Source organism: Branchiostoma belcheri, unplaced genomic scaffold (assembly GCF_001625305.1).
Source record: "Branchiostoma belcheri isolate BF01 breed outbred unplaced genomic scaffold, Haploidv18h27 scaffold2, whole genome shotgun sequence".
In the NCBI taxonomy this organism is placed as follows: Eukaryota; Metazoa; Chordata; class Leptocardii; order Amphioxiformes; family Branchiostomatidae; genus Branchiostoma; species Branchiostoma belcheri.
The window spans coordinates 426,657-451,415 of record NW_017803490.1 but is presented as its reverse complement, the minus strand read 5'-3'; the positions used below and the strand labels follow the sequence as shown (position 1 = coordinate 451,415).

The 24,759-nt window shown below is 39.8% G+C and overlaps 2 protein-coding genes across 2 annotated transcripts in view; one reads left to right on the top strand and one right to left on the bottom strand.

Moving 5' to 3' along the window:
• Positions 1-5,246, top strand: part of LOC109468742 (guanidinoacetate N-methyltransferase-like) — a 7,909-nt gene extending 2,663 nt beyond the window's left edge. Inside the window, exons 2-5 of the mRNA XM_019767069.1 lie at positions 2,255-2,400; positions 2,960-3,023; positions 3,690-3,868; positions 4,423-5,246. Of these exons, the coding sequence (XP_019622628.1) occupies positions 2,255-2,400; positions 2,960-3,023; positions 3,690-3,868; positions 4,423-4,563 (530 nt within the window). The 3' untranslated portion in view covers positions 4,564-5,246. The remainder of the gene's footprint in view (positions 1-2,254; positions 2,401-2,959; positions 3,024-3,689; positions 3,869-4,422) is intronic.
• Positions 5,247-6,817: 1,571 nt separating this feature from the next.
• Positions 6,818-24,356, bottom strand: LOC109468756 (echinoderm microtubule-associated protein-like 2). Its single transcript, XM_019767083.1, has 19 exons — positions 24,295-24,356; positions 23,625-23,756; positions 22,145-22,277; positions 21,458-21,607; positions 21,022-21,094; positions 20,142-20,246; positions 19,548-19,634; positions 18,602-18,745; positions 17,839-17,941; positions 17,348-17,388; positions 16,873-16,995; positions 15,537-15,695; positions 14,684-14,824; positions 13,986-14,062; positions 13,047-13,147; positions 12,455-12,652; positions 10,736-10,831; positions 8,612-8,742; positions 6,818-8,145 (listed from the first exon to the last, which is right to left on the bottom strand). Exons 1-19 carry the CDS (start codon positions 24,305-24,307, stop codon positions 8,014-8,016), a joined length of 2,139 nt encoding a protein of 712 aa, XP_019622642.1. The 5' UTR covers positions 24,308-24,356; the 3' UTR covers positions 6,818-8,013.
• Positions 24,357-24,759: the final 403 nt, after the last annotated feature.

The window sequence follows — 24,759 nt, the reverse complement described above, 5'->3', positions numbered from 1 at the left end:
TTCGGCGACTCCTGCTCTCCTCAGGAGCGCTCAGAAGAGAAACCATGGAAAAACAGTGGAAACGAACTCAAAATTGGTCAAAACAACGCGATCCAAAAAGCTTGCAGGTCGCACACGGTCAGGATGCTGACCCCGTGACCCCGGAATTTTGACGCAAAAACCGGTATAATAAACCCTTAGCGTTCAGACCAGGTTTTTCGGTGGAAAAACCCCACAAAAACCCCTCAAAAACCACCTCCCGAGGTGGTTTTTCAAAATCGGATTTAAACCCCTAAAAAACCGGTTAATTTGCGTTCACACCAGGTTAAATAAAAACCGGTTTTTGAAAAACCGGTTGAAACCGCTAAATATAAGTCTAGTATGAACAGGGTCTTTGCTGGGTGCTACTCTTTCCAGCCACCTCCTGAAGCCTGGTAGAGGCTAGGCTTTGGGAGGTGGCTTGAAAGAGTAGAAATTGGCCAAATAGAGGCAAACTGTACTCTCTAGTCTAGTGGACCAACTCCCCTGGAATGCTATCCCTCTATTTGGTTGATTTCTGCTCTTTCCAGCTGCCTCCTGAAGCCTGGTAGAGGCTATGTAAACATATTACCACAGGAGAGGGGAGAGTGTGAAAAACTAGCCTAGAAGCCAGACATTTCGAGGGCCTACACAGGCCAGCTCTTCAGCTCTAGGGCCAACATGCTACTAATCTTAAAAAGACTTAATTTAGCCAAATAAGGCTAATTATTGACCTGGGGAGATTAGCCACCATATAGTCCATTGGACGGACAAATTAACCCTCCCGCAGACTGACCAAATATTGACCACTCAATGACCAGACTGACCCTGGCCAAATATTCTTCCCTTTTTTGCTGAATTCTATTATCCATAACCCTCGTTAATCTCCAAGCAGATCCTAGGGTGGCAAAAAGACGGTATCAAATTGGCCAGGCAGTATCCAATTCGCCACCCAATTTGCCACCCTAGGATCTGCTTGGAGATTAAAGCCCACCACGAAAATAACTGAACTATTATAATTTCTTGAAGAAGGCTTGCTTTTTCCCAGATGACATTTTGTACCCAAATAACTACGCATGGGCAATTTTATGGTCCTGAAGAGAGAAATTGAAGCCTATATTGATCTTAGCTTACCCATTATGACCTGTAATTTTTATAAATTTATATTTCTTCTTTCACAAACGGAAAGTTAAGTAAAATGAATGACATCTGTACACATTACATTTGGTATGCCACATTGAGTGTGATTAGATCATCGGGCTATAGAAGGCTATATAAGTCTTACTTAGCAGGGTGGTACTGTATCATCCTTAACAGCCTGCCCCCAAAAATCAGGCTTCAAAGTCATCATGTTTTACTGAACCGGTCCAAACTGGTCCGGGCTAGATCGGACTGGAAATCCCACCTGCATTTGAAGGCTAGTGCAGATAAAACTGGTGTGTTACGCCAAAGGGCGGCTATACCGGCTATACAGATACAGAAGCTGGTGTGTTACGCCGAAGGGCGGTTATACCTGCTATACAGATACAGATTTCTATTTATAAACCTGCACCAATCCATGTACTGGGTTTACATGTATGTACATGTACATGTACAAGTGTATATATGTAGATTTTTGTTTGCTACATTGATTTTTGACACCAATGAGGTATAAAAGAAATAATGATAGATAGTTTAGAGGACCATATTGATTTTTTTAGTGCAAGACCCAGAGGATCAATGTAAAACTCAGCTGGTCAAAGTGACCTTGAATGATCATAGCGGAAAGAATGGTTTCCGATATGCCCAGTATGGATGTGTGTGATCTATTAAGAAATCAGAGTTTTAGCCTAGAGTGGCCAATAGACGAAAAGGGTTTGAATGAGGCCACTGATTTTGCTGGGAATTGAAATATTGAAAATATTTTTAATTCTCCCTGCTACCTAAAAATGTTTTAGATAATGCAAACCTTACTAGTACCATAATGATCTACTTGTGTAGGAAGAAGTCAAACAATCCAGAATTTTTTCTTTTATTCAGACCAAGATGTTTCCAAATAATAAAATTACTTATTCTATTTCTGAGTTACCTAACTACATGTATTACATGCCAATATTATAAAATATATGTGTTGCCAGAAATACTGATAATTCTATTAGTCCTTACCACTTAAATTTTAAGTTAAAGGCTAAGTTAATTGTCTCTCTTTTTGTTGTTTGTTTAGATCTCTCTGTTTATGTTGTTTGTTTAGATCTCTCTATTTTTGTTGTTTGTTTAGGTGGACGCGTTCTCGAGATCGGATTCGGCATGGCGATCGCTGGCAGCGAGATTGAACGACAGAACATCGAGGAACACTGGATCATCGAGTGTAACGACGGGGTTTTCGAGAGACTAGAAAAGTGGGCCAAGGAGCAGAAGCACAAGGTTAGTTTTTTCGCATACCCGGTAAACCGCCTTTTTAGGGGTAACACACATACAGTTTTGTACATGTGAGTTACAAGCTGCGCAAGACTGGACTGTAAGGACTGATTTTTTTCTAGACTTTTTTTCGATGTACTTGTATCTGGTAGATAGATGCAGTTTAGCAAAGTTATCTCACTGACATCTGCAAACTTGTCAATTGTGAATATGCGAATATTAGTATAGATTAAGGGAAAAAAAGCACAAGGTTAGTTACCGCCAAGATTAAGTAGCTAATGTTCAAAAACAAGCAATCTCAGATTCCAAACCTCTAGGAAGTATATAATGCATATTGTTCAATATGACTGCTAATTTCAGAGTTAAAAGCCCTCCCGCAACCATTAGCTATAGCATGGTCGCATATGGGGTCGCCCATTTCAATTTCGTAGCCCTTGGGCCACACAGTTGTGCAATCACTGCAGCAGGGGGCTAGTCCACTGGTAGCGGTGTGTGATTAACTCCCATACTCTTTCTCAAATGGTCTTTCTAAAGTCTTTGGTATGACTCTCTTCTACCTTTCCAGATTGTTCCCCTGAAGGGCATGTGGCAGGATGTTGTGGGTACTTTGCCTGACGGACATTTCGATGGTAAGGCTGCAACCATATTATTTTTCTAACATTAGATTTCAAGAATATGCCGTATACTTCACGTACATTAACCCTTGTCCTGCTGGCATTTTTTACACAATATTTTCTAATAACTTCTTGTCTTAATTAGGTCATAGATCCCTGACTTTTTTTGCCCTGCGGTGGCAAAGTTACTTCCGCATTCGTTTTGTGATACATACACAGGGTGCTATATAGATGGTACAATTGTTGGGCTCTGCAGGACAAGGGTTTTTCAACATCTTTACTATGTAAACCTACAAAAATATTTGAGTGCACTGGTGCACCCACAAGGTGCACATGCAACCAGTATGTCCAGCCCTGCAAATGCTACAAAAAATAAGATTGTTGGCAAATGTGCTAAAATACATTTATCTCGTGGAGACGTGTGACGTAGCGGTAGCGTCTTCGGCTTGGAACCAAGAGGTCCCCGGTTCGAACCCCACCTTGTCACTGATCTTGTGTCCTTGGGAAAGGCACTTAACACAACTTTCCTCACTTAACTCAAGTAAAAATGAGTATTGTCTGCCCTGTATTTGTTTCTATGTGTGGGACACAACACCAGCAACAGCTGGTAAGGGTACCATTTAAATCTCACGAACATGCAAATGAGGTGATTTCTAATGCAGATTAAATCTTGACCTGCAGGTATTCTGTATGACACCTACCCCCTGTCAGAAGCAGAGTGGCACACCCACCAGTTTGACTTCATCGGGAAGCACGCCTGTCGCCTGCTGAAGCCCGGCGGAGTCCTGTCCTACTGTAACCTCACGTCATGGGGAGACTTCCTCAAGGGCAAATACGACAACATCGAGACCATGTTCAAGGTCAGGAGCATTTATTTGTGGTTTACAATACTGCTAATAAACTGCATGGCAGAGACACCATCTAAATACCAGCTCAGACAAGAACAAGAAATAGTCAAGTACCAGGGTTATCAAAAAAAAAAAAAGATTGAGTCCTCCGAGGATCTGGCCTGGGTAGTCCAAGGTAGTTAGCGACAATTCGGAGCCAGTGGTAACTCTGGAGGACGGCACCCAGGCTACCGAAGCTCCACGTATCAAGAACTCAGTACATACGTACAGTGCCGATTCATAAATTCCACAAAAAGCCAGCATGTGCCGGCTTGTAGTATACATCGCTATGTACTGCCGCAAATTCATAATACCAGCTTTGTATTCCTGTGGTTTGGTAGCATTTTTTTTGGCCGGAATTTTTTTATTCGCCCTCACGCACTAGTTTGGGGGTCTTCAGAGGATGTCATCCATAGTATTAAGACTGTGTGGCCTTAGGTGCCAGAAAAGGTTATCAAATGCGACACGACTATAGTTTCAAGACATAAGGAAGAATTCTAAGATGTCTTAAATACCTTCTTCTACAGGAGACCCAGATCTCGCATCTTGAGGCGGCAGGCTTCAAGAAAGAGAACATCTCGTGGGAGTGCATCACTAACCAGCCACCCAAGGAGTGCAAGTACTACCAGTTCCCTCTCATGCTTGCACCCAAGTGTATAAAGGCCTAGATTCAGTAAACACAACAACAAACGTACAAACAAACATATGTTGTCAGGTTCTGAGATTTTCATGCCAATTGTAGCATTGTTGGAATTTTCTTTTGTTGCGTTTATGGTGTATGTTGTAATATTGTGCTTACACAAATGAGAAAGTTTTTGTTCATTTTTGGTGGCACTTTTTAGTTATGCGTGATTTTAATTTTGGGTTTTTTAATTTTGAGCCATTTTTATAAGTCTTTCAAAACATGACCCATTTCCGAATACCATTTTCTGGTATGACAATTTTTTAAAATCATGATGTACGTTTTTGTGAACATCAAAAGTTTGAAAACAATAATGTTTCAAAAGTGAGAACATGGAGAATGTAAAATGTAGATTGTGCATTTTCTACTGGTTCAGTAACAAACGTTCTAGAGTAGGTAGTGTCTGGTTGTGTCATTGTCTTCCTAGAATGTTCTTTACCTCAAAGGCCACAGTGGGGTTGGTGGAAAAAGGAGTCCAGTCCGATCAGTGGAAAAAGCAGTCCAGTCCAATATTGCGCCGATCGGACTGGACTCTTTTTTTCACCAACCCGGCCACAGTGGATGGATACAAGATGTGATGTGATGCCAAAATGTTGAATCGAGGCCACTTTTGTAACTGGAGATTCTCTGCTGTTTGTGTCTTTCAATAAAAGAAGTTGAAGCAGAGTAAACTTTGTCTTGTGTTCTTCATTGTTCCGCTATTCTCAAGGGCAAAAGCTTACGCCGCAACAATTTAATTCTTGGTTAACGGATTTTTCTTGAAAAATGATGGAGCAGGCGGGCAAAAAAAAATAAGTAAAAACAGGCCTAGGCACCCTATTATGGCCCAAAATGGTACGATAGGAGCCATGAAGTCAACACACCAGGCTGGTTCAAATTTAAACAATGGATTTTGAACTTTTAATGATACCACTGCATTGAAAGATGAAATAACTGTAACAACTAGGAAGAAAAGGACTGTTTTCAACTGTCTAGGGCAAAATATGAGCATTTTGCAGTTTATTCTGAATTTTTTTTTTTTGCAAATCAGAAAAAAATTAAGCGGGCGAATCCATTAACCAAGAAATTAAATTGGTGTGGCCTTAGAGCTGGAAACTTATTGCAAAATGTACTTACTTGTACTTGTTGAGGTCTTCTAATCTGTCAAGTCTCTGTCTCCTCAGCAAAATGAATATCAATTAAAATGTAAACTAGCCCCACAGAGCTTGCAAAACCTTTTGAAAATTCAGATTTTATTCACAGTTTTGAAATCGTCTACAAAATACATTTAATTCCACAGGTAGACTTAGTTACATCGCACAATTAAAGCTCAGGTCTAGGAAAAAATGTTGTGTTTCCCGACCGACCCTAGAAAAAGCTGCTGACCCTAGGCTTTTTTTTGGTGGACTCCTGCAAGAGACATAATTTTTTTTGAGGTGATTGAGCTTTTCTACCTCCATGATCTGACACCTGAGAAATGAAACGTTGTACAATCAGTTTTCCAATAAGGTCAATCACTAGAGATTGCCAAAGTCTAATAAAGAAAAAAGATAATCCCTACCTACCAACCCTATTTTTTCAGGACCGAAACAGGAAACACAACATTTTTTCCCTAGGCCTCACAATTAGCAGCATCCAAATTGCAACACAGGAGTAAACATGACTTTTCTTATATCTCTTTACAACAACAAAAAAACACAACCTTCCAATATAATGTACTGTAAAATTGACGAAAGTTTGCAATTTGTACAACAATGTACTATGCAACTTCTAGTTTTTCACATTTTAGTTTCTGAGTGTCAAAGAGCCATCATGTACATGAACAAAACCTCAACCACTCATTTGACAGAACCCAATAAATATGTCTATACATGGCAACAAAATATCAGGCATTCCTTTTTTTAGCCACTAAAGCCACAGCAAGTAAATTTTATGGATGATCATGACATCCTCCGCAGACTCCAAATCTAATGTGAGCAGGCAAAAAAACAAAAACAAGGCGGGCCGAAAAAAAACAAGGTTCCTACATTTAAAAATTTTGACTCAATCATGGTACAAATGGTTTTGATTCAGTGCATGGGAACATCACATATACACAGCCAGCATCACATATCACTGCATCAAAGTAAGAAACAAAACATTGGATCAGAGTCTTTTCTTGTCTCCTCTCTTCACAGTTATCTGCCATCTTTGCCCATTTTTGGCATGTTGACCACTGTCAGAAGGAGGCAGAAGGCAACAAAATTTCTTGTTTTTTCCCCCAAAATCAGCCGAAAATTATGCGCACGCCAATGTCACCCATAAAAATTACTTGCTGTGGCCTAAAGTTCATCTTGTGGACACTATGACATCACACTACAGTACATTTCAAGGCTGAAAAAGCCCATAGTCAAAGCAGCACTGACTTAACATGACTTGTTACAACGTAAATTCAATTCTTTAGGCTACAGTTAGTTCCTTTAATATTTGCCTACTAATAGACAAAAAGGTATATTCTTTACTCTGAAACTGCATATATTACACCCATTAAAATACCACATATACACCGTAAGTTATCACAATAACTTGTACCATGCAACAACAGAAATGTAACAAAATTTACACTCAAATGTTCACCTTTAAGAGTCACAGAATATAAATACACCAATGTCCATCTTTTATTTTACATCTTTGGTATTCTTGTTTTCCGAGGGTCCTGTGTTTGAAGTGCTGTTATGTCTAGATCTGGAATCATTACATAAGGCCACTACAAATGTACTAGACAAAACAATGCTTATGATCCACACAAGCACACAAGGAGAGCACCATTCCAACACAAACATGCTTAAAAGCAGCTGCAAATATAAATATATTATCAATTTAGTATTTTGATATCCACATATTAGTATATTTTATGACCAAATCTCAATAGATTGAATTCAATGCTGATCATAAAATCGTTCCATTTGTCACAATGTTAAGAAGTCTGTTATGTTTCACTTGGAGATCCGTTGCTATGGTCACTGCCTGGAGATCTGTTGCTATGGTTACTGACTGCAGACCTGTTGCTACGGCTTCTGCCTGGAGATCTGCAGTTACGAATTCTGACGAGATCTATTGCCACGGTTACTGCAAAGCTGGATCTTCTGCCTGGAGATCTGTTGCAAGAGTTACTGACTGCAAACCCATTGCCATGGTTACTAACTGCAGACCTGTTGCCACGGTTACTGACTGCAGATCTGTTGCCACAGTTACTGCAAACCTGTTGCTATGGTTACTGACTGCAGATCTGTTGCCATGGTTACTGACTGCAGATCTGTTGCCACGGTTACTGACTGCAGATCTGTTGCCACAGTTACTGCAAACCTGATGCCATGGTTACTGACTGCAAATCTGTTGCCACAGTTACTATAGATCTGTTGCCACAGTTACTGCAAACCTGTTGCTATGGTTACTGACTGCAGATCTGTTGCCACGGTTACTGACTGGTGATTTTCCACAGTAAGATGCTGGTATCCTTCCCCCCAGCCGTCACCAGGTGGATGTTATCGTGCAGGAAGCGCAGGCAGCTGACCTGGCTACTGTGGCACTTGTAGGTGTCAGCTTGTGCCTGAAGAAAAACAGCAGGACAAATATAGAGTACTACATGGTGTATTCTGTCACTCAAGGTACCAGCTTGAGGACTGGGACTGAGTGTGACGTAGAATACATACACACCCTGTAGTAGTACTAGTCTACATGTATTTGTACTATACCCAGCTGAGAAAACACACATTTCAATGCAAAATGTGCCAAAAGTTGAGCAAAATTCCTCAAACAAAAAACTGTAACTACAGCAATTTCATTGTCCAAATCCAGTATTAACATTTTTTAAAGCGGTACACATTAAACATGTTCTTTTTGTCCGTCAAAGATGACAGATTGGGCAAAATTTTTGTCTGTCATGAGAGGTAAAACTGGCTACAACGTTAACACTGACCCCGTTTAGTAGAGAAAGATGTAGACGGCAACACTAAGTACACGTACATCCTTGTGTGGGCAGGGGTACGTACAAATGTGTAGAAGGCAATACTTACATCTTTGTGTGCGCAGGGGTATGTGAACATGTGGATCTCCCCTCTCTCGTCAGCTGTGCCTACATGTCTCCAGTTGGGTGCCCTGTCGAGTGTCCGCACGTCCCGACCATCCAGCCCTGCATTCCAAATGTCTGCACGCACAACATGCCACAATCACTCAGTATTTTCCCTATTTGGCTTAATTCTATTATTCTTCAGTCAATGTTGTTACTTTGATAATCTAAAGGCTGTATAGTCAATCATACAGTAACTTGGTATTCTGAATGAAATTTACAGCATTCAAAGCTGTTCTTTTTTTTAAATAACGTACCTCCTTGCACCGCCTCAATATCAAAATGTGAGGTGAAAAAAATCAACCAAAATCATAACTTAAGGTGAAATTTATCCCAATCACAAATATTTACTAAATATTTTTCAAGTCTATCTCTATTAAAATTTATTTCTAACATAGATAAACAACAAAAAATGGCAACTAACATTATAACCAGACACGTATGGTATCACAAAATCAAAACCAGAAACAGTAGTTTTGACAAACATTTGATGATAAAATCTTATAGCCTATATTCACTATACAGTATTTTTTCAATTCAAATAACTTAAGGCCACACCAATTTAATTTGTTGCTTCTTGGATTCGCCTTTTCATTTTTTTCTGATTTGCAAAAAAAAAAAGATTCTGGTTCTGAATCAACTCAAAAATGCTCATATTTTGCCCCCAACAGTTGAGGAAAGTCCTTTTCTTCCTGTATATTACAGTTTTTCCATCTATTAATGCAGTGGTATCATTAAAAGTTCAAAATTCATTGTTTAAATTTTGAACCAGCCTGGTGTGTTGACTTCATGGCTCCTATCGTACCATTTTGGGCCATAATAGGATGCCTAAGGCCTGTTTCTATTTTTTCACCCTGTCACTTCATTTTTTTTTAATCTGAGAACCAACAAATTAAATTGGTGTGGCCTTATTTCCTGAACCACATATCCATTCGGTCCAGCCGGGCAGCATTCCAAAAGTCTACTAACACAAGCCCCAGAATAATTCATGAGCAGATATTTTGGGAGCACGTCTCACCCTAGGAACAGATGTCTCCAGCTGTCTGCTCGACTGGCCTGTCTATATTTGACTTGACATTCAAGACTTTAACAAGTCGATGGCTGGATTAAATATTGATGGTCCCCAAATAGACTTTTTTTAAAGTTGAGTAAGTCAGTTGAATAATTCAGTAGTATCACATTCTGTAGTTGAGATGCAGAAGTTTAAGAGAAACTGTAGAAGAGGTTCTGCATGCCTTTTTTTGAGAGGCCTAGCAAGCCATTATTTCAAGAGTGTCCAAGGTCTGGGGACTAGTTTTGAAGGACACCCATAAATGCAAATAATCCACTGAGGTCATTCACAAAGCAGCATTGTATGACTGTCCTGCCTGAATTTAAAGTTGAGTTTTGTGGGCCCTCCTAAATTTACTGTTACCAGGATCCCCCATGCAGACCCTCTGTAATGTAGTGTGGACTACTGTTATTTCAGTCGATCTTTGTTCTCTTTATCAGATCATTTGTCATATATGTAATGATATGTTATTGTACATTGGGGTTCTCCCTACAGATCTATGAAAAATGTCCTTATAGGCAACATAATTGCACAATTGTCGTGGCAAAATGAATAAATTGAAGATGAGCCTTTTTGTCAGAGATAATAGGATGACAGAAGATTTTACATCACAATGTCGGGAAGAAAACACTACCATGGTTACCCCATATTCCTCTTGAGAATGCTGGCCAACTTTCTTTTGTAAGATAACAGACTTTACACAGTATACCTAGGGGAAATCTTATATCCAGAATCCCATTTTTTTTGTCTTCTCCTCAGTCTATTATAAAAAAAATCTATTGTATAGTAATTACTAGACCATTGAAGTACCACAGACTATCTGACAACCAGTTTTCTCCACTGTTTTCTGTTCTTCTTTTAAACATTAAAATGTTTCATTCTGAGTCACAGCTGATCCATTCACTGATATTACCCTTTCTGATCTTTTGGATTGCCTACCCTCTTTTTTCCTCCCTAGACCGTTCCTTGCACACTCAGCAAATTCCTTCACAAACAATAGATCACGAGAAATGTGCTGACCTTTGACCACATATCCTAGCATGCAGTTGTAGGTCAGCCATTCGGTGTTCCGGAGTCCGGCCATGTCGGTCAGTTGCACACACTGGTCAACATCCCCTGGACATAGATGAAAATGACATATTCATGCCCTATGGGCCATAATACAAAATTAATGTACTACATTAGATAACTGAGGTACAAGTGCTACAACTGCACTACGTCCATATCTACAAGATCTCTTCTCTCTTTTTAAAACAAGCATGAAGAAATTTACTAGTACATAGTTTTTCATTTACATTGTAGTTCCTGGATGTCATAATACGTTTGAACAATTGTCTTTTTGGTGAGAAATTTCTGTTCTAATTGTAAGGAAATGACTAAGTTGTCAGTGTATATTCTGTATTTTAAAACACATTATATTTTATAATACACATAGAGAAATTAATTTTTTCTGCAGGGTACCACATACAGTGTTCTAGCAAGCTTGAATTTCAAAAATAAAAAAAAAAGAAACTTGTAACACTCCATTGTAGCAAAATGCTGCTGAATTAATTGTACTACTAGGCAATATTGTCCCTCGACCTTGGGAGGCAAATTGACATGATCTCTGAACCAACTAAATGAGTCTGGCGTCCACCCAACACTTCCCAATCTGTGCTGTTATTTGCCAAATGACCTCCATTAACACTTGACCAAACTGATCACACGTGTTCAATCAACTGTTGACAGATGCCTCCCGTTCATTCTGATGTTTGTTCTTCTGTTTCTCACATGGGTGAAAGGGACAGATGTTTTGAAAAGAAAGATTAATTAGTCACATGACTACTGCATGGGCAGTGAGAATGCCAGATCCAATTGTAATTGCAAATGCACCACTAAATCATTGTCTAAAGGCTGGGTTTACGGAAAAACCTGGGTGCTTGCTAGGCCAGGCTACCTGGCCTGTCCACCTGGCCTGGCTAGCATCTCAGATCCCCCCATTCATATCTGATCACGAGAGATAAGGCATACAAGCAGCTGAGCCCTTTAGACTGGTACATTAGGTCAAAAGTTAAAATTATGCTAATCATAACCTCATAACGTTACCGTAACGGTTGTATATTCTCCATACAAAAGAAGGGTCCATTATCTCAAAATGAAGATGTGGGTCAGGCCTCAAAATTAACTTTTCTTCCTATTGTCCCAGCACTGTCCCAAAAATAAATTTCAATTGTCCCAGAGTGAGGATGAACTGTCCCAACCTGTTTTTTTTTTAGAAATATTGTATGACTTCTACTTGATAACAACTTGCAATTGCAGGGTAGGCAGGAAATTCGGGGGGATTTTTCCGGATCCAAAAGCCGGGACGTATGCCTGATAAACAAAAAAGGGCTGACATTCTGACGTCGATTACTTTTCTATTGTCTATTTTTTATTGTCAAAGTGTCTTTATAGTTGTCCCAGCCTAAATTCTAGTGGTCAGTGGCCATTGGACCACCTTTAATTTCAAGCCCTCTTGGTCCTATAAATGAGGGCCTGCAAGGGGGGGTCCCGACAACGCTCTACGCTGAATTCGGAAACCTGTTGATTACGCTTTACGATAAATTCCAAGTGGCTACAACGCATTACGTAGAATTAAAACGCCGAATACGCTCTACGCAAAAATATTAGAGCAGTCCGTCTACGCTCTACGTAGAATTAAAACGGCCGATTACACTCTACGGAAAAGGGCTTGCGGGCCCCCATAAATCTCCTACTTACATAGAAAGTGTTGGTAGTCACTGGAGCTGGTCTGAATGATGTACCCTCCCGTGGGCAGATCAGCTGACCAGTCCAGACCGGTGATGGCGCCCTTGTGACCTTTGCACTTCCCCAGCAGCTCCAGTTTGCTGCAGTAGTCCGTCAGCTGCAGGATCTGCACCGAACCGTCCTGACAACCAACCGCTATCCTCTCTCCATCTGCAGAAAATGCCAGTCAAGTGTTAAAAAATGTGGGGTCGTGTGGCGTAATGGCAGTCCTCAACTCATTTTAAAATTCAGCCTCTGAATCAACATCAAAATGCTCATAATTTGGCCCCAACAGTTGAAAAAGTCCCTTCTCTTCAAAGTTGTTATAGTTTTCCATCTATCAATGCAGTGGTTTCATTAAAAGTTTGAATTCGCATTGTTTGAATTACAAACCAAACTGGTATGTTGACTTCATGTCTCCTATCACAGCATTTGAGGCTATAATACGATGCCTAGGTCTGCTTTCATTTTTTTTTTCGCCCTGTCGCTTCATGTTTTTTCTGAAAAAAATCTGAGCGGCAACAAATCAAATTGGTGGGGCCTTAACCAGAACAAGCCCCAGTACCTGGACATATCTTGATGACTGTGATGCGCCCCCTAGCAGTTTTGCTGGCCCTGCACATCTCTGACACCTCGTCCATGTCATTCACCTCTAGCACTATCACACTGGAAGAAATGAACACATCATCAGATACAGCACATTGCAGAAGTGCCTCCTACTGTCCGTGCTAGGAACTGCACCAGCTTTACAAATTTAAACCTACAAACCATTGACCAAAAGTTCTGTCCATTTTGTCCAAAGCATGTAGAAAATGAACTTCATTTTGTTATGGAATGTACCAAATATTCTACTCAACAAGCTATTTACATTTCTCGAATCAAGTACCATAGATTTTAAGAGTCTCGTTGTTGGAGACAGATTTGAATATATCTTTACATGTAACGGTCCCCACAACGCAAAAATAAGTAGATATATAAAGGAATGCTTTGCTATTAGAAAAAATGCCGAAACTTGTGATTAGCCCACTCGATTGTTACACTTTATCAAAGACTTCCCTTATTATTTGAATGATTATGATATAGATATGTTAGGTTTTATTCGACATTAGGTCTTATTCAACACACTTAGTTTATTGTTGTTACTCTCTTTATGTAGTTTGCCATACATTGTACCATGTGCAATTGTCGTGCAATAATGTTTTGTTTAAATGCAAGTTCGGGGGAGGGGGAATAAAAAGTATTCTGGAGGAGAAAATACTGCCATTTCTTAGCACATTTGATACTTGATGTAGCCCAGAAGGAAGTTAGATCCCAGGAGAGAACTTCACAATTATAATAAATAAAAGATAATATCTCCAAAACAAAACTTATTTCTACGAAGCATGAAATCTTTTATGTATCTCAATATGTACATTCAGTTGTGTACAAATTCTTATCCTTTTTGGGATAGTTCATCAATAATTTAATGTTCTAACTTCTGTTTTTAAGTTTCTGTCCACAGTACCTGCCATCCTTTGTTCCCAAAGCAACTCTAGGTAGACTCCCAGGGTGGTAAAAGTCAGCACACTGGATAGTCGCTCCCTGGTTGAAAAACAGAAAATACATGTAGATACAACAGTATAAAAATTGTCTCCATGTCTTCATGTAAATGGGAGGGTTCTGACAGCCGCTGACAGTAAGAGATTGTATAATATCAGCTACTGTGAAAAGTCACAGAACCAAGCTGCAATATTCTGTCTGAACAACTATGAAAGGGGTGCTAGTGTCACGGAAATTAAAAGAAACCTACAGTGGGGGTCACTGGAAGACAGAAGAAAAATGTCCAGACTATGCACGATGTACAAAATGACTGATAAACTGGTGGATGTACCAACTACTAAGTACCTAATACCAGCTCCAAAAAGAACAAGAAATAGTCATGCCTTCAAGTACCAGAGTTATCAAGCAAGAATTGAGGTGTTCAAAAACTCTTTCTTTCCTAGAATTATCGCAGAGTGGAACTCGCTGTCACCAAGTACAGTAGGGGCATTATCATTAGATAGTTTTAAACAATGTTTAGAGTTAGATGTTCAATGGTTAGGTGTAACAAGTCGTTTGGTGTACTGTAGCCAGCTGCTGCTGCACTGTGTAGCTGCGAAGCTGGTGTGTTACGCCGAAGGGCGGTTATACCGGCTATATAGATACAGAAAACCTGCTGCATACCTTGATGACATATTTCCACTGCAGACTGTGGGAGTCAGAGTCGTGCATACAGACTGTCCCATCATTCCCTGCTGTCAGAAACTGCCCAGGGGCAGCATGGGAAGGCTGGGGGCAAATGGCCTTCACGTCATCAAAATGACCCTATGGAGCAAGAAAATAACCATTAGCTAAAACTGCAACATCATAAGAACAAAATATAATTATATTATAATAACCAACCAACACATTTTTAACCTGGAAAAAAATCAACATGGACAGTAGTGTTACCATGGAAAGTGTTCAGCACCAGGGACAGGGACAGTGTTGTTAGTGTGGAAAGTGTTCAGCACCAGGGACAGGGACAGTGTTGTTGGTGTGGAAAGTGTTCAGTACCAGGGACAGGGACAGTGTTGTTGTTGAAAGTGTTCAGCACCAGGGACAGGGACAGTGTTGTTGGTGTGGAAAGTGTTCAGCACCAGGGACAGTGTTGTTAGTGTGGAAAGTGTACAGCACCAGGGACAGGGACAGTGTTCTTGGTGTGGAAAGTGTTCAGCACCTGGGACAGTGTTAGTGTGAAAAGTGTTCAGGACCAGGGACAGTGTTGTTAGTGTGGAAAGTGTTCAGGACCAGGGACAGGGACAGTTGTTAGTGTGGAAAGTGTTCAGTACCAGGGACAGTGTTGTTAGTGTGGAAAGTGTTCAGCACCAGGGACAGGGACAGTTGTTAGTGTGGAAAGTGTTCAGGACCAGGGACAGTGTTGTTAGTGTGGAAAGTGTACAGCACCAGGGACAGGGACAGTGTTGTTAGTGTGGAAAGTGTTCAGCACCAGGGACAGGGACAGTGTTGTTAATAGGTTTATAAATAAACATATTACCTGTGTGACCACATCCTTGTCTAGTGAGGCGCCCAGTAGTGGACATCCTGCTGAAGTCAGACTGACAGACAGGATGGAGTTCACAGTTGTGCCCAGGAGTAACACGGATCCATCTCCTGTTACACACTGCATTCTGATCCCTCCTTCTATTCTGGGGACCTGGGAGAATACATGTACAGTATTCTCAATACAGAATACCTTCAGAATACAAGGACAATACAGGCTGGGAAAATCTGTTGATATATCATCTGTTCATTCCATAAATACATGAACATAATCTTAAAGGCATCCAATGCTCAGTGTTTTCACCATGAAAAGACATATTTGTTTGTTTGTTGTTTACCTGTAGACTAGTGGAGAAGCCCATGTGCTCCAATTTTTATGTGTTTGTTGTTTACCTGTAGACTAGCGGAGAAGCTTGTGTGCTCTATGTTTTGTATGTATGTTTGTTTGTTTGTTGTTTACCTGTAGACTAGTGGAGAAGCCCATGTGCTCCATGTTTTGTGTGTTTATTTGTTTGTTGCTTACCTGTAAACTAGCGGAGAAGCCCATGTGCTCCATGTTTTGTTTGTTTGTTTGTTGTTTACCTGTAGACTAGCGGAGAAGCCCATGTACTCCATGTTTTGTTTGTTTGTTGTTTACCTGTAGACTAGCGGAGAAGCCCATGTGCTCCATGTTTTGTTTGTTTGTTTGTTATTTAACTGTAAACTAGCTGAGAAGCCCATGGGAAGGCATATATGGTACATGTTTATTTTTTTGTTGTTCACCGGTACATGTTTTTTCCCATGGTACATGTACCTGTTTGTTTGTTTGTTGTTTACCTGTAAACTAGCTGAGAAGCCCATGTGCTCCATGTTTTATATGTTTGTTTTCTTGTTTGTTGTTTACCTGTAAACTAGCTGAGAAGCCCATGTGCTCCATGTTTTATATGTTTGTTTTCTTGTTTGTTGTTTACCTGTAAACTAGCTGAGAAGCCCATGTGCTCCATGTTTTATATGTTTGTTTTCTTGTTTGTTGTTTACCTGTAAACTAGCTGAGAAGCCCATGTGCTCCATGTTTTATATGTTTGTTTTCTTGTTTGTTGTTCACCTGTAAACTAGCTGAGAAGCCCATGTGCTCCATGTTTTATATGTTTGTTTTCTTGTTTGTTGTTTACCTGTAAACTAGCGGAGAAGCCCATGTGCTCCATGTTTTATATGTTTGTTTTCTTGTTTGTTGTTTACCTGTAAACTAGCGGAGAAGCCCATGTGTTCCATGTTTTGTTTGTTTATTGTTTACCTGTAAACTAGCGGAGAAGCCCATGTGCTCCATGTTTGTTTGTTTGTTTGTTGTTTACCTGTAAACTAGCGGAGAAGCCCATGTGCTCCATGTTTTTCCCCCATGGGAAGGCGTACACCATCCCATCCCTGCCGGCCGTCAGGAGGAAATTTTTCATCATCAGAAGAGAAAATACCGGACCCTGGAGGGAAAAAAAAATCCTGTTTCAGTTACAGGCATCAATGCAATTTCAGGGCAATAAAAACATTCAGGATGAGAAAATATAATATAGATCTTTACTGTCATTTCTTAGCTTATGTTTTTTGTTATTTCATATTTGAAACATTGGCCTGTTAGCATTGACCAATGATAACAGCATTTTTATCAATGTGGCTTAGTCGGAGGATACATTTAGTATGAACAAAAAGCACACCAGGAACTGTGTAAAATGATTAAAACCTAACTCGAATTATCAAAGTTGTAAGACAGTGTGATTATCGGACATGTACCTAGATATGTATATATTTTTGTGCGTGAAGAAGATTATGACATACCTCATGAATGTGCTTTAGAGCCTGTGTTATGCAGTTTCCACCTTTGAAAAAACACACAAGAGCTAGCTTCAGAGTACAGTTAAACAGCAATAATTGCATTGACAAAGATGACAGATGGTCATCAAAACATTGGCTCTTGTTAAACAAGTGGTTCTGAATAAAGAACTTTGCTATGATTCAATCATTCACAAACATGAAATTTTCTGTAAACATATTGTTTTTGCTCTGTTTCCTCTTCCTCTTCTTCTCCAAACCAATAAGGTCAATGACCTGAACCAGACGTCTGTCACCATAGTAACTAGTATTGGGGGAACATCATGTTGCAATTTTATAGCAGGAGGGATTTAGACTTTTGTCACCATATATATGAATGTGTTTGAGTAAGAATTCACAGAGCAGACCATATGCAAAGGTAAACATTATGCATTTGCTTTGCAAATGTTACCTTTCAAGTTTGTTTTATTTGTACGTGCAAAAACAAACAAACAAACCTTCTCCCCACACGAACACTGTCCCGTTGGAGTCCCCTGTGATCAGATCACCGCGGTCGTTGTGCAGGAAGCAGATGATGTACTTCGCCTTGTTGTACCGTTGCTATGAGACCACAGAAAACAACGTAATAAGACATGACGGCAGACTTTTTCCCCCAGAAGGCAAACACACAGACATACATTATGAAACGAGTTTGAACTGCAATTGCCAATACAACAAAGTTGGACTCACCCAAATCTTCAACTGTACAACTCCAGTTTTGTCAAGAAATGAGCTTCAAAATCAGTTCAAACTTGTTTCATAATGACTTCTAGCAACACAGATGAACTTTCAAGATCAACACAGACATGTCATAACAGTCACTCTCTGAGCATAATGCTGTTCCATTCCGTAGGGGGAGCCCAACTCCATTTCTGTAGCCCTTGGTCTACAGAGAAGGGGGCTAGCCTGCTGGTAGTGTTATGTATTTGACCTTCCCATACTCTTTTTCATACATGCTGAGTGCTAAGCAGAGAAAGCAGTATGTACCACTTTTAAAGACTTTGGTATGACCCGGCCAGGTTTTGAACTCACAACCTTCTATTACAAAATAAGCACTCCTCCTGATTGAGCTATTGGATTTAAAATGTGGCATGTTTTGCTGATACAGTTTCTAATATTTGACTTGTCCTTGGTGCTGAAGTTTGGGTTGCCTAAAGAATATACATGAAATGAGACAAAACATGGCATACAATTTTAATAATGAGCTGTGATAATACTTACATCATAGTTAGCCCTGGCCACCTCCTGTAGAGTGCCTGTCTCCACACCTAACTCCCACCAGACCAGGTGTTCCTTCCCTGCTGTCACTACTGTGTCTGGACTCCTGGGGCTGAACCCAACCTGACACACCACCTCTGTACCAACCTGAAAAACAATATGTTTTTATTGTTATGGAGTGGGCTGGCTGCTCTCTAATTGTGTGTAAGCCAGGGGTAACTCTTACAATTGGTGAGCTGCCTTTTGGCGCTAAGTCATGTAACCACATTTGTACCTAAACCCACATTTAGGTTCAGGTCTGGATTCAAGTCCAGAGGTTTAGGTTCAGTTCCGGACTCGTAAGTCCGGACCTAACCTCAAGGCATATACAAATTGCATGTTGGCAGCTTTACAATGTTGTTTTGGAAAGACTTTGGCCACATAACATGGAGGCCGACACTTGAGGATGCCAGATGGCAATGTTTTCTTCATTTTTCAGCACAGATTTTGCAATCTATGGAAGGTTTTTGGTGGTTTGGAAAGAAAAGGGGTATGTGACATAGTTTTTTTTTAAAGTCCAGAATCGGTTCTTGACTTTCAGGTTTTTTTTTACTTGAACCTAAACAAATTTTTACAAGTCTGGAACTGGTCCAGCAAACTGGTACACAGCACTACATGTAAGTGCGGCCATAGGATTGTAGGGTTTTGAACCACTTTCACTAGAAAGGTCCTCTACTATTTTGATAAGTATAAATTGATTAACATGCTCGAGATTTGGCTCTCCTCAAACACAGGACCTCCAGCTTTACATTCCATCAAACCATACCAAAGCTAGGTACTCAGAATGCTGTTATATACTATTACAACAGCAAAGATTTGATATAAATTATTACAACAGCAAAGATTTGATACAAAACAAAACATACAAACTGAAAGAGGCAGGAATATCACAAAAAAGCATTACCTTTACCTGTGCTTCAGTGAGTTTCTTCCCTGACTTGATGTCCCATACTGACATCATGTGACCCTCACTACTGTCAATAGCAGCCAGTCGGTCCTGGAAGACACAAAATATAGTAACCTTACATGTACATTGTATACTTCAATATACATAATTTATTTCCACATGTATCTGTTTCTTTCTTTACATAAGGCCACAGCAAGTAAATTTTATGGATGACATCCTCTGCAGACTCCAAATCTAATGCGGGCAGGTGAAAAAAACAAGGTTCCTACATTTTAAAATTTGGACTCAATCATTGTACAAATGGTTTTGATTCAGTGGGAACATCACATATACACAGCCAGCATCACATATCACTGCATCAAAGTAAGAAACAAAACATTAAATCAGAGCCTTTTCTTGTCTCCTCTCTTCATAGTTATCTGCCATCCACATTCCGGCAAGGCAACAAAATTTCTTGTTTTTGTTTTCCCAAAATCAGGTGAAATGTGCATGCTGATGTCATCCATAAAAATTACTTGCTGTGGCCTTGCTGTGGCCTTGTAAACTTGATGTATGGAAAATCTTTTCACCCTGAAAACCATTTTCTTTAAGTCTTACCAGTGTCCCTGAAAATGCCAAGGCGATGACTGCCTTCTCCAAGGCCCCTGTTCCCAGCACCTTCTGGGTCTGAAGCGTTCTGGAGTCCCAGATCCGTATATGTGCCTACATACAAAGAAAAGAAGAAAATGTATCAAGATAAAGAAAATCATTGCATGAAGACCACTCATGGGACAGATACAATCTCATTGAGTGTTTTTACTTTAGAGTAAAACAGAAGAAAAATGTCCAGACTATGTATGATGTACAAAATGACTAATAAACTGGTGGATGTCCCAACTACTAAGTACCTAATACCAGCCCAGAAGAGAACAAGAAATAGCCATGCCTTCAAGTACCAGAGTTATCAACCAAGGATTGAGGTGTTCAAGAATTCATTCTTTCCTAGAACTATCGCAGAGTGGAACTCACTGTCACCAAGTACAGTAGGGGCATTGTCAATAGATAGCTTTAAACAAAGTCTAGAGCTAGAAGTTCAAGGCCTAGGGTTAGGTGTAACAAGTCGATCGGTGTAATATAGCCAGCTGCCGCCGCGCCGCGTGCCTGCGAAGCTGGTGTGTGATCTAGTGAGATCTAATCGACTAAGATGGTATGGCCACCTCCAAAGAATGGACAGCAACAAATGGCCTAGAAACATCCTCACACTGGATGTGGAAGGACCAAACCCTCGTGGTCGACCAAAGAAGAAATGGTTTGACAACATAAGGGGGGACTTCCACCACTTGAACCTACATAATGTCAACCCACAGGATAGAGGCAAGTGGCGAGCTGCCATCAAGCCTCAGCATCAGTGTGCAAGCATGTCTAACCCTCGGAAGACGGGGAACAATTGTATACATACAGACATGAACCGGATAGTGAGTGAGTGGACCATCCTTACCTGAGAGTAGGAGTCATACTGCACCTCATTCTGGCCTGTAGCCACTGTCACCTTGTCTGGGTGGACAGCAATGCTACGAGAGGGGAAAAGGTAAAATGTTAATTAGTCCGTAAATAGTTTCATCTTGTTGGTAAGTCACTGAATAAAGAGACTCTTTTTTCCACAACCAAGTGTTTTAATCAGCTATCCTGATTGGAGTCTCTGTCAATGAAGCTTCTCTACCAGTAGAATCTGCAATTCTATCCTCTAGTCTCTACCCTAGCATTGGATACAGACACTACTGTTTATGACTTCAATGTGAATTGTACAATGTCCTGCAATTCAGGCCATGGCTGCATGGTGGCATCAGGCACTGCGTCTGAATATTGTATTGACTGTGCTTGTGAAATTAACCAATTTGATTTATTGAAAATCGATGACAATGAGATGTTCTCACCTCCTGATTTCCCCCGTGTGTTCCATATAGTGTCTCTGTCTACACTGTAAATGGTCGTAGATAACTGCCACAGTCCCAGTGAAGTATACTGCCTCCCCGCTGGCCAATGGGAACAGGTTATTCCTGCAGTCATTGCCTCTGTAACCATACCTGTAAGACATGGACAGTGTATCAATTTTTTTTAGGCCACACCAATTTGATTTGTTGGTTCTCAGATTTTAAAAAAATATATGAAGCGACAGGGCAAAAAAATAAACAAATAAAAACACTGGCCTTAAGGCATCCTATTATAGCCCCAAATGCTATGATAGGAGCCATGAAGTCAACATACCAGGTTGGTTTGTAATTCAAACAATGAACTTCAAACTTTTAATCAAACCACTGCATGGATAGTTGTAGTCAAGCAACTGGGTATGATTTTGGAAACAGTCAGACGTTTCAGGTAGCATCCACTACCTTTCATCAGTGACACTAAGAGACTTCAAGAGAAATGCAGGTTTATAAGCACGAACTATTGATCGATATGCAAATTAGTGAAGACAATTTTTTTTGGAAGTCCAAAAGAAAACAAAAGCTAGACATTAAGTCAAGACAAGGATGATGCAGATTAGTCAAAGGCTCCTGTTGTTTTGGAACAGGAGCTTTTTATGTATGATGATACACCGAACATTATAGTGTCATACTTACACCCAGTCCAGACTGAGCTTGTGTTCCGGGTATTTGTGATTGACGGGTCTGCACCAGTACCTGTCCGGTATGTACACATCCAGGTCTGTCCCTCTGATGTTCACTGTCACAGGTTTACCATCGGGAGGGGGGACTGTGGAGAGTTACAGACACACACGTTAGGCCACACCAATTTAATTTGTTGGTTCTCTGATTTTTTCATAAAAAATATGAAGCGACAGGGCAAAAAAAAAGATAGGAGACATGAAATCAACACAAAAAGCTTGGTTTATATTTAAACAATGAATTTTGAACTTTTAATCAAACCACTGTTTTAATAGATGGAAAAACTGTAAGAACTAGGAAAAAACGAACTTTCCTCAACTGTTGGGGGTAAAATATGAGCATTTTTAGTTGATCCGGAACCAGAACCCTTTTTTTAAATCTTGCTGATCCCAGATATTTCTTTATCACCAAAAAGTTAGTAGTGAAAACTTTTGTCATTTTAAGCTGTAAGGTGAAAGCTTCATAAACACCAAATTTTGAACATTTCTAATCTTATTGTGAAGTTAGGGAGTCAAAAAAAGTTGTCATTAGACACCAATACCATAGACCTATCATCATGATTATAAAAATTGATCGGTGATTTTTATACACCCAGTGAATGTGTCATATTTATTAATATTTAGTACCAATTCACTTATGACCTGAGGATGTGCAAAATATGGTGCATCAAAATGACTGTAGATACTTACTGAATTTTGAAAAAGTTTCTTTTCCTATTCACAATTTTAAATATTTTCTGCACCAATTTGTTTTAGATCTGGTCTACACGAAAAAGGAATGTATTTGGCACAAAATCTCCATTGATCCTTGTTGTCCTTTGCTAGGCTAGATGAAAGAACAAAGCAAGATCCAACATTCTTTATGTCAGCATTAATATTGAAATAAAATGTTTATTCTTACCTACTCTCTAACAAATATTGACAAACACTCTATGTATGCAAACAGCAATAAAGTAGGAAAATTTCTTCTCATAATTTGACTCTTTGAAACAGTTTAATTCTTGCAGAATCACAGAAATGTCCATGCCCGTAGCCATTCGGTTTGGGCAAACCCCCCCACAAGGCTCAAAGGTCCACTTTTTGGTCCACTTTTTATCTAAAGGTCCAAGATTTTTCTTTATTAAAAGATGGACTGATTTGTGTCACCAGCGAGGCTGGAATCGTAGAAAAACTGCTCACTTTGTCATTGGAAAAAGTTAACTCTGATTTTTTCTTTGAAATCCTCTAAAAAACGCAGGAAATGCCATTTCAGCTGTTCATTTTTCAAAATTTCCCGGGGAGCATGCCCCTGGACCCCCCTATAGGAACCTCGTGCCTTCAGTACTCGATGGTCCCTCAAGAAGTGGGCAGAACCCCCCATTTAAAATCCTGGCTACGGGCATGATGTCTTAAGTTATCCAATCTTTTTGGACGTTGCTTGAGTTTTTCTGTTTTACCTTCTGGTTCCTTGGGTTTCTCTGGCTCCTTGATGGTTTCTATGGGGATTTCTTCCTTCTTGGGTTTCGACTTGGAACCAAAAAACTTCTTCATCGACCCGAACATTCCCTTCTTTTTTGGAGCCTCTTCATCTGGAAAAAATAAAGCAGTAAGCTCAAACATACGTTATGTTTTGTATGAGGTCCCGGGTTTGAATCCTACCCGATGCCACCAATCTTGTGCCCTTGGGAAAGGCACTTTACAGGACTTTCCTCACTTCACTCAGGTGTAAATATTATTAAGTACCTTGCTTCAGTTAGAAACGTCCATCGGATAGGACGTCCCTCGGATAGGACGTCCCTCGGATAGGACGTCCCTCGGATAGGACGTTAAATGGAGGCCCTGTGTTTGGGAGAGCCACTCCCCATACACGTTAAAGAACCCACCACACTTATCAAAAAGAGTAGGGGACCTTCCCGGGGTTCAAACCTAACAGTCTGGTCTCAGGTTTGACATCTCTGAAGAGATGATAGTCACCTGTTATGTCAATTCTTCCACAAATGTGGTAAATCTTCATGAATAAATACATGAATAAATAAATAAATATGGTGATCTTGTTGTACCCAGCAAAATTATGAGTTGATGTTGAATATGTAAAATATGTTTTAATAGATTTACCCTAAAGCTTACCTTTATTTGACATGTTGACAGATGTAATGGTCACGGTAGACTCCCTTCTTGTGAGGGTTTTGGCTTCTGTAAGACATATTGATATTTATTTATTTCTGCATAGGAGAAAGATGTTTTTTGTAGCTAGTTTAAAGTTTCTGGTTGAAACAATTCTGTATTACTGTTAGTTACCAAATGTAAGGGAAGAGTTCTTATTAAATGATGAGTTTATTACAAATTCCTGCCTGAAGGCTAATTGTAAATAACAAAAAGGGCATTGAAACAGAGTACAAAATAACTTAAAAATCTACATAATAACACAAGGTAATTTCTTATATTATCTAAGCTATGTTTAAAACTATGTCTGAAGGGTTTGACTTCTCTTTTGTAAACCATGGAAGACATATTTTGTGGGTTTTGGGTACTAGTTAAAAGAAGAATTATAGTTTTTCTTTGTCTGTAAGTTTAGAGAAATTGGGATCAATT

Coding starts and splice junctions, on each gene's coding strand:
- LOC109468756 (XM_019767083.1), bottom strand. Junction 16,996..17,347: donor CTCTAAAGCACATTCATGAG/GTATGTCATAAT, acceptor TTTTCCCTCCAG/GGTCCGGTATTTTCTCTTCT. Junction 10,832..12,454: donor TGACTACCAACACTTTCTAT/GTAAGTAGGAGA, acceptor ATCTATGTCCAG/GGGATGTTGACCAGTGTGTG.